The 10,712-nt window shown below is 35.2% G+C and overlaps 1 protein-coding gene across 1 annotated transcript in view; it reads right to left on the bottom strand.

The window, feature by feature from the left end:
* Positions 1-350: 350 nt before the first annotated feature.
* CNOT6L (CCR4-NOT transcription complex subunit 6 like) overlaps positions 351-10,712 on the bottom strand; it is a 112,363-nt gene continuing 102,001 nt past the window's right edge. Inside the window, exons 10-12 of the mRNA XM_027058911.2 lie at positions 9,872-10,099; positions 7,515-7,717; positions 351-2,517 (exon numbers count right to left, since the gene is read on the bottom strand). Coding sequence (XP_026914712.1) covers positions 2,305-2,517; positions 7,515-7,717; positions 9,872-10,099 — 644 coding nt within the window. The 3' untranslated portion in view covers positions 351-2,304. The remainder of the gene's footprint in view (positions 2,518-7,514; positions 7,718-9,871; positions 10,100-10,712) is intronic.

The following is a 10,712-nucleotide window of genomic DNA, read 5'->3' as shown; positions in this document are numbered from 1 at the left end:
CCATTTTATACAAACATCTCAAAAAATATCGGGAGTGAAGTATGGTAGGAAATATTGCTCACATTGCTAATTAACATGCGTATATGAAAGGAGGAAAATGTTTTGTTAGTGCATATACCTCCAGAGCAGAAAATCCACCCAAAACAAAAGATTTAAAATAAAACATACAGTAGCTGATTACAAAAAAAGGTAATGTCCACAAAATTAAGTTTTTCATGCTATTCTACTTTCCAGTACTATGGTTCAGGTAATCAATTTGCATGGCTAGATGTTGAATGTTTGAGGTATATAAGAAGGGGTACCTGCACATTGAGGAAAATCTGTCACCTTAAGGGTTGTTTCTTTGTTTCTGTTTGTTTATTCTGGTACTTTACCATTTTTAAAAGAATATTTTATTTACATCAAACTTCACTCAACTACAATTACATTCCAATTATAAAAGATGACAAACAACGCCTCTATCACTAGGCACTTTTAAAAGGGAGTTTAGGCTTTACAGAACCCTTCTGATGCGATCCCATATACGACATTACATCATCCCACCACCCTCGTCCCACTAAAATTACCCTCCAGGGGAACTATCATATAGCCTGATTAATTTACTATGGAAGAAATTAAATGACCAAAGGAAATGCATCATTTAAGACTAATAAAACAGCCTACGATGTCAGGTTTGAAAGAGGAGACAAATTGTATATATTTAAAACTAATTAAATAATTTAAATTTGACCTGTACTTTATATATTAGTGAGACACAAATATAGGCTATTTTCTTTTAAAATTTCATTCACATAATGGAAAATTTCTTGTTTATTAAAAATATCACATTTTGAGACTAGAAACAGTAAAGTGCATGAAAAGTTTAAAATATAAATTTCAGAAAACTCTTATAGCAGCAAAAAAGCAGAATAAAGAAAAACTTAAAAACACAGACACAACCTTTTCCTGTTACTGTGCCATAATTAACATCAAGTAGCCAACCAATTTTTTCCCCCAGAAAACGGTTATTACGTTCACTGCCTCTTGAGTCACAGATTTTCAACTGGCCCCTCCTGGGCAAAAAAAGGATTCCAAAGTTTCTAAAGAGCATCAACAGTTGGGAATAAACCAGTAGCTTCTTAATTCAACCCTGACAGACAACAGAAACAAAGATTAAAAGCATATAATGGCCATTTGGCAACTAGAGTCAGGAAAAATGATCTGAGGTTTTCAACTACTCCCTGTTCTCTCTCCCTCCAAAATCTTTTCCACCTCAAAAAGCCAAAACCAGCAGACACTTGCCCTACTTTGGGAAACACATGTAATATTTGTATCACTTTTCCCTTTTAAAACTTTGATCAGGGTCTTTTCATTCAGCAGTTGTTCTGGTTTTTTTTTGTTTTTTAACATTTGACTATAACTGCAAAAATCGTGTATCTGTTTCTTTAGCACAACCAGGCAGAAAAAGGTGGATGGGAATAATTAAAAATACTGGACACTAATTTTGTGGGCATCCTAAATGTAAAAAAATTCTATTTTCAAGATGTGTGGCAGTAGAAATTACCCACTGTTCCCCAATAAATAAACTGGAGAGAAAGGCTTAAAATTAATACTTCTAATAAGGTTACAACTAATAGAGGAACAAAATACAGAGTGATTCTTCAAAACAAAACAAAAAAAATAACCAGCACTTGCCCAACTGTCATGTACTGTTAAATGCTTGATTTTGAAAGCATATTGTGCAACCACCTTTAATTTCTCAATTTTTCTTATTATGGTTAAAGGCTATATCATCGTTTATGTACAGATCTAGCAAATTTAAGTGCTTTGTTAATGTGCAAAAGACTTGGGGAGTCAAAAACCAGTTTGTTATAATGGAAAACAGAAATCCAAGAAATTTTTCCTGCAAGGCATGCCATCATTCAGTTTAAAATGTATTTATATAGTTCTTTTTAATTGCCTTTTACAAAAATGGTTGATTTGAAACCATTCAAAAGAAAGTATTTGTTTTGGAAAAACAAATACACTTGTTGGGCCTTGAATTGGTGATTTATTAATTACAAATGCTGACTCTAAGATAATATGAAAAGGTCCAATTTAAAAACATGTTAAATTAAAAATTTGGAAGTAATACTTTGGTTCCAGCCCTAGTGCCAAATGATACCAATATGCACAAAAATGTACAAAATCTTAGAGCAAACACATAATGAAAGGAACCTGAAGAAGCAGCTTAAGGATGGCCATACTTCACTCCTACATACTTTGATTTACAACTGTACAGGTCCATAGCAACAGATCCCCCCGTCTTTGCGGGGCAGTACTCCACTACCTCCGATTAGGCAAGTGAACACCATTGACAAGAGGCAGAAGTGGAGGGTGGAGTTCAAGTTGTGTTAACAGTGAGAAGTGGTCTGAAGGGATGTGAGGGTGTGGACACCCAGTGATGTTGTTCTCAACCAGCCATTGAGGATCTAAAGGCCCCAGGACACCAAGCACGTTCATATGAGTCTTGGAATAGAAAATGTAGTCAATCACGCCCTGGAAAGAGATTGGGGATTGAGAAAAAAGAAAAAAATATGCTTAGAAAAAAAAGAGTAACTCAAGATATATAAAAAACAATCCATAATTTGTAAAAGCCAAATACGTGAGTAACTTGTACTTGTAGTACCTGTTGTCTTGACAATGGGGTCATGTAAGGCTCAAATCTTCAGTGGGTAGGACATGAAATAAAGACGGCTAAATAGGGAAATACAGGGCCCTACTGGAGTCATAAAGCCTTGCATTTGTGTGTAAGTGGTAAGCAAACTGAGAAGCTAAACACACCAAATTATGTCTAGGCATCTTTAAAAATGTCTTGCTTAGGTTAGTGAAATTAAATCCATCAGTATAAACATTATGGGAACTACACTAAATCATTTACAATAAGCTGTTTTAATATAGATGCATAATGACAAGGTAGGACTCAAATTAATTCTTTTAATGTTAATTGGCATTATTTTCCATTATCTACACATCAAGATATCCAAACACACAAAGCCATGGTAAAGCATGTTTTCAGATTTGCCAGTTCTAGTTCAGCTTTCCCAGATATGCTACATACTTACAAAATACTACCTACAGTTAACATTTCTAATGTGTTCTTTAGAATACTCATTTTCACAACTATAAATATACTGTAAATTTTGGATTCCTTAGCAAAAAATATTCAGCAGGGCCCTATATATTTATATCAGTTTTGTCTCTGAGAACTAGATGATTTATTTGGTTTGTCTGATCATTAAGCTTTAAAACTGAAGTGCTTTTTATTGCCCCAGGCTGTGGAGACAAGACAGTAAAGTCAAATTTCTTCCTATCCACATCAAGAGAGCCTGAGCCCAAGTATGAAGAAATATTTCCAGATCTGGAAGTATCTACTTACAAATGCTATACATAATGAGTTCCAGCAATATTTTAAATGGTTATCACAGTGAAATGGGCTACTTAAGAAAAAAAAGAAGAAAGAAAGAAAAAACTTTTGGTGAAAAAAATTTATTATGAAATTTGGAAATAATTACCTCAGGTTGATTTTGACATGACCATGACCAAATTAAGGAGATAGTTCTTTTGAGGAAGAGGGCTTTGCTGAACATTTACAAACCTTAACCTTGCCACAAATTAAGGTACCTACTTGAATCCAAGGATTTTCTGCCATTAACACTCCAAGTCGAATAGTTAAGAAATTATGTGAGTACAAGGTATTATCCTTTCATTTTGGCTAATGCCTAATTTTGCAGTGGCATTTTAGGAAAAAGGTTAACAAGGGTCAGGGTAGATTTACTAGCATTTATGAGACCATCCTTTCCTTCAACTATAAACTAAACAAAACACAAATGAAATATTCTGTCACTTATGTTCCATAAACCTCCCACATCACTTTATTAGAGTGTCATTATGCACATCAGCTGCTACACTTGCAGAATCCTTTGCAAACATAGGCCCCAAGAAAGATGTTAAACACTCCAGAAAGTCAGATGCATTTAATTGGAGGTATCACTTGTACCTATTTTCTTAGTTTGAAACATCCAGAGGAAAAGCTCTTATCAAAACCCTTATTAGCAAGATCATATCTACAAACTCACCCAAATATTTGTACATATGTATGCACATTTACACATTGTTATATCTACAAAGTAGGTTACTAAACTAATGATTTTTAATCTTTTTTTGACTCAAACTTGTTTTTAAAAAAGGCTACAATGTGGGAAAAAAGTCTGTATTAGGAAAAACTATAGTAAGTCTATAAAACTATATTTGGAAAAAAAGTAAAAATGATGAAAATAATTTATGAGCTAGCATTATGCTAAGTATTGTCTTATAAAAGAGAAAATTGTATATTATAAATTTCATAATGTAACAGAGAAAGACTTCAGACTTACTACTTGACAAAATATGAAAATTGTCCTTCCTCTTTTCATTAACTGGTTCAGGCACACCCTTAGATTGATGGGGAAAGAGCAGCAGCAGTAGAAAGTCTGAATTAAGCTGTTAATTCAATGAATCTGGTGTTATGGTCTGAATGTTTCTGTTCCCCCCAAATTCACAAAAATCCTAACTCCTAATGTGATGGCAGTAAGAGGTACAAACTTTAGGGAGGTAATTAGGTCATGAAGGTGGTACTCTCATGAATGGGATTAGTTGCTCTATAAAAAGAGACCCCAGAGAGAGCTCTTTCAGCCTCTCTGTCACGTGAGGATATAAGAAAACAGCTGTCTGCAACCTGGAAGAGGGCCCTCATCTGAACCCAACCATGCCAGTACCCTGATCTTACACGTCCAGTCTAAGTCACACAGTCTGTGGTGCGTATTGTTAGCTATCACTAAGACACCTGTTCTACAAGTAATTTTCCTAACTGCTTACCCACCCTTTGGTATGTTGCAAGTAAGTTCTAGATTAAATGAATCTGAGTTCTAAATATCACTTTTCTACATTTCTAATTCATCAAGGACCAAGAAAGTAAACAAATGCTAAGCCAAGTAAAAAATTATGATAATAACAACAATCCACTGATGGGATGACAGAATACTGTATTTGGATCTGTATATAATACTAATTACATAACATTTTTATATTTGATATTACCTATTTTTACTGACTGCCTTTAATACTGGGATGGTATAAAATGCTTTGTATAAAATTGAAACATTCATTGTTACTTGGATAAAAGCTTCATTCTCTGTTAGGAATGCCCTTACAGTTTGTTCTCTGGTCATCCTATCCCACCCCCTCATCCCATCCATTGATCTAGCCAACCAGCCAGAATATTTATCTTCCCATACACGCCTGTCTCTCAGAGATTTATAACTGTCCTTCCATCTCATCCTATCCTACATATTCAAACATCAAACACTCTGAGTAATGTACCTTTGGTTCTTTACCTGTACGTCTTTGGACAGTGTAAATGGTTCAATAAGATTTTTTTTTTTTTAATTTTTTTTTTTAACGTTTATTTATTTTTGAGACAGAGAGAGACAGAGCATGAACGGGGGAGGGTCAGAGAGAGGGAGACACAAATCTGAAACAGGCTCCAGGCTCTGAGCGGTCAGCACAGAGCCCAACGCGGGGCTTGAACTCACGGACCGCAAGATCATAACCTGAGCTGAAGTCGGGCGCTCAACCGACTGAGCCACCCAGGTGCCCCAATAAGATTTTTGATACAATTATTAAAAACGTAAAATCTTTTGAAGAAATATCAACAAAGGATTTTAAAACAATTCAGAAGATTAAGAAAGATGGTTTAGTTTAATAACCCAAATTTTCACTTTGTGGACAAGGAAAAAATAACTTCTATCAAAGTCTAGATGACTTAGAAATGATTTGGTCTTTTTAACCACACACTTGCCAAAACAAGCTGTGGAATTATTAAACACTTATTTTAGGGAACTTTAATTTAGGTTTTCTGGCTTGTGCTGGCAGAGATGTATCATATATCAATACAGTCAAAAAGATGACAATTAACTTATAACAAACTGTGTATCATTAAATCTAGAGGTTTCCTTTAAGCTTATGGAAGACCAGCGGTGTGCTATAGTAGGCTAGTTCCCGCTTTCTTAGTGCTTCATCTCAACTCTGAATTCAATGGTATTATTTGGGAGCTTGAAATCTACCATAGTGGGAATACTTACACCACAGAAATCAACAAACACCACAAGTTAGGGCTTCTAATTTACAGAAATCTGGTTATTAAATATCTACCAGCACATTACTGCATATGAGTGATTTGAACAAAAGCAACTATCGCTAGAGATAGTATTATCTGCTCTAACACAAAAATACTAAAATTAGATTCACTTTCTTCTAAGCAATTTTTGTCTCCATGATTACAAAAGCAGACTAATACCATCAGCACACAAATTTCCTTTCTTTTTCCTACTATTTGTTCCTTAGAAAGGGGATAACAAGCACTGAAAATATAAAAAAAAGTTATTGGAGGTGTGAAGAGCCCATTTTGAAAATTTCCTTTGGTATTTTTATTATATTCCCTCTAGGCTTCTAATACCAAACGACTTTCTGAAATCTGCATTTTTTTCACGATAGTATGAGATTTTGGTATAGATGGTCTGAAATGCCAGAAAGTCAAACAATAAAACAGCTACAGGCAGTGATCAGATAAATTGGCAAAGGGAAAGTAAACCTGATTACAGAAAACCACTACAATCAATCGTTTTCTAAAGAACAATTTGTCTTGTACAATGGGCCCTCTAAATTTTTTTTTTCTTATTCTGCAAAGGTATCTTTCGTTTGCTCTCCTGCCTGGGAATGTAATAGTTTGACTACATGGATATATATCAGACCCTAAGTACAACCCTCTGTAACCTCATCTTCCAAAGAAACTTGGAAAATTTAAAGGTAACCAAGACATCGAAGGAATGTACTAAGAAATTTTTAAGAGAATATTATATATTCATTCAAGATGAACTTAACTAATCAGGATGCTTAATATTTAGATTCTTACTGAAATTTAAGGATGGTATAGACAGGTGAAGATTAACGATATTAAAAAATATAATGTGCTTTGGGGCGCCTGAGTGGCTCAGTCGGTTAAGCATCTGACTTCAGCTCAGAGGTCATGACCTCATGGTCCATCAGTTCAAGCATATCCGGCTCTGTGCTGACAGCTCAGAGCCTGGAGCCTGCTTCAGATTCTGTGTCTCCGTCTCTCTCTGCCCCTCCCCTGCTCTCAAACAAACATAAAAAAATTTTTTTTTAAACAAAGTGCTTTTAACGGTGCCTGGCACAAAGTGAGCATTTTGGAAGTTTTTGCTATTTACCAATATTACTTGAAATTTGAAAAAATCAGGGTTCAAAAAATTCTCAAGTCAGCAATAACAAAAAAGAAAAATAACAAACCTCCTTACATTTAGGGACAAAGTTAGCCAAAACAGAGAATATAAAAACTCCTGAATATTATACAATTAGGCATATAATAATATAGACCTTCCTTGCCCTATGTTTGTATTTGAAATAATTTCTATACCAGCTCAGAGGCAGTCACTCACTTTGAAATCAAAGGTGTAATTGGTGTAAGGCATCAAGTTATTTTCATAGGCGCTCTTCAGTTGGAAGCCATGTGTGATTCTCCCTTCTGAGCTTCCATTCTTTCCATTGCAGCTGAAGTTCATAAGACACTCATTGTACCTTAGTTCCTTGAAGTCTTTATGGTTGTCAGCTACTCCTCCATTGCTTAAATATTCCACGACACCTAGCAGAATAAAGAAGGAAGAAATACTATCATTTAGCATTTAGACGTTATGTAAGACTTTATGACCAAAATTTTGTGGTCAGGTGGATGTACCAGGTTCAGAGTGGTTTTATTAGGTTGACCCATATGCAACTGCCTTTTTGTGACAGTTCAAAACAAAACAAAACAAGAAACAATAAAATAAACAAACACCAACAATTTCTTATGGTTAAATCAAACTGAAGGGTATTTGCCTACTTCGGAGCAAAGCATCAGGGTCACCCAGAAATATCTTCAGTTTTCTTAATGGTACTTCAAGCTAAAGATGATTCCTGGGCCCAAGGTGGCATTCACTAAGAAGGTTTTGACTCTGAAGGCTTTTAGAATATTATCCTAAACCACTACTTCTTTAGTATTTAACTGTTCCATGCAATCAACTTTCGGAGTATGTAAAATATAGCATACATAATAAAAAATCATTTATAACAAAAATAGATCTTACATCTTCAACATTTCAATATTTATAGTTTCAGCTATGAAACATTCTTTATTTTGAGCTACAGGGAGTTCTTTCAGTCTGATACTATAAAGAACATCATATACTCCAGATACACTACTTGGTCAAAAATATTAGATGTGTCTAAAAAGCTAAAGAGAGTAGAAGCATTCAAAAATACATTGCTTCCATTTAATAAGTAAAATGAAAAATATATCACAACCCTAATGATGATGATGATCAGTGAACACGGTCAGCCATCTCTTTCTATTTGTGATCAGGAATGATAACAACATATAATGAATAAATGATGAAACACAGTATCAGTACTGTGAAGAGGTGAAAAGGAGTGATCATTTATCTAGCATTTATTACACGCCAGGCACTGCTTTATACACTTAAACCTCACAAGCAGCTTTATGCGGTGGATAAAATTATTCCCCTCTTATTTAAAAATAAAGAACTTAGTCATAGATTGCACTTCTAAGTGGTAGAACCGAATCCAACTCTAACAGTCTGGCTCCAGAATCAGCTCATCGTGCTGTGCTTTCAAATGACAGCTCACTGGCTTAACTGAGATGGGAGAAACTTATACTTGAGAGCATTTCAACTCAAAAAAACAGAACTTAGCAAAGAAGGCATGGTTAAGGTGTCAATTGGGTTAGGGGCTAAAGACAAACATTTGTAAGAGGATGATTTCAGCATTTATTTACTAAGGAAAAAGTAGATATTTTCTAGATTTGTGACTTTTATGAATTTCCAATTGCAAGCATTTGGGTTTTTTCACATTTATTGTTGAGGGATTATCTAAACAATTTAAAATAGCTTACTGAAAATGTATAAAATTTAGAATATGCTTCAGTAATAGCAAAATAGTAATAACTGAACATTTTACATTTGAACTTGAATATCTAAAATGCAGAACTAGTTTTTTGCAAAGATCTAAAATTAGTTAGGACATAAAGTAGTTTAGTGGAGCTCAAGAAGTAATGTCAAATCCAAGGAGAATGTTGGTCAGTCTTCTGCACCTATTATCAGCATTCATATATCACTTAATGAATTCACTAAAATGTGGCCAACCTTACTAAACTTAGATAGCTCCTGCTGCTGAATATTTCCTGGTTGCCTCTTCCCCATTACACTCTATGCTCCAGGAGGCTGATTTTTACTTGCAACAACTACAAACCCCCTCCAACTCTAGCTTAGCTGCATTTGGTCAATGGGCAGCACTGGCAGGAGAGTAGAGTGAGGTAGGGATATATATTTCCCCCTGACTCATTTTCTGTTGATGCCAGAGATTGACAGCATCAGTTATAACTTAAAGCCATTGCTCCTATTACATAACCCTCTCCTTAGAACTACATTTTCCAAGTTGTGACAGCAGTTCCCACCACTTTCCAAACCTTTAGGTGAAGGTGTGGTAAAGGGCCTCAAATTCCCCAAGTGGTAGAGTACTGCATCGCCCATGGTTTTGTGTCCCTTAACCCTGTACACATCTTTAGAAATAGCTTCTTTACTAAACTCTCAATTAACCCCATGCCCTATCTTCCCAGGAGTCTTATTAATACACTCTCTAATTTAGCAGAGAAATTCTCCACTCAAAAGTTGGGAGGTGGCTGGTCCTCCAAAGAGAAGTTAGAGTAAAACTGAAAGCAATGAGGAAATGATGTTATAAATACCTGAATCTGGCAATGAGTTAAGATCTGCACATAGCACCAGCGGGATGGAATTGGGATCTGCAGTTGGGCTGCCAGGCCTACTAGAGGCTTTCTCCAGAATGTTTTTAACCTCTGAGACAAACATCATGGTCTGGATAAGTTTCACATCAGAATACTCTGGGTCCCAATGCATGTGGGCATTTGCCACTATAAGCAGCTGTTTGTCTGCAGCATGAATAGGCTTCATACCTAAATTTAAACATTAGAAAAAGGAGAAGATTGTTTTATGTATCAAAAGAGCAGCATCTTAAGGTTTTCTCCCTCAAATCCATAGCCTCTTCCTTATTTTTTTCCCCATTAATGTATATCTTCCCCTTTATCGCAAAATGTAGTTTTTAGAAGCTGATGTGCTAAGATTCTGGCAATCCCTACATAGGAATTACTCCTCTAGATCAGGGTAGACAAACTGCAGCCATGGGCTAAATCTGGCCCACCACCTGTTTTTATACAGCCTGTATGAGCTAAGCCTGGTTTTACATTTTTAAAAATTTCTACAAAAATTTCTTGGAAAGACTGTGACAGAGACTACATGTAGTCCAAATATTAATTATCTGGCCCTTTACAGAAAAAGTTTGCCAACTTCTGCTCTATATGCCCAAGTTAAGAATTGTATCATGATATAATCAATATTTGATTCTAGTACTTCATTTGATGAGTTCTTGCTGTAAAGAAGTACTTTAAATATCTCTGTCATTTAAAGATCACAATTACCTAATGAGGCAGCTTTTCAGTTATTTGAATGACCTAAACCTTAAATTTAAATTCTTCCCACTGTCCAGTACTCCTTCACCATGCATTCCCT

The sequence above is a fragment of the Acinonyx jubatus genome, chromosome B1 (assembly GCF_027475565.1).
Source record: "Acinonyx jubatus isolate Ajub_Pintada_27869175 chromosome B1, VMU_Ajub_asm_v1.0, whole genome shotgun sequence".
Taxonomy (NCBI): domain Eukaryota; kingdom Metazoa; phylum Chordata; class Mammalia; order Carnivora; family Felidae; genus Acinonyx; species Acinonyx jubatus.
This window is presented reverse-complemented; position numbering and strand designations above follow the sequence as displayed.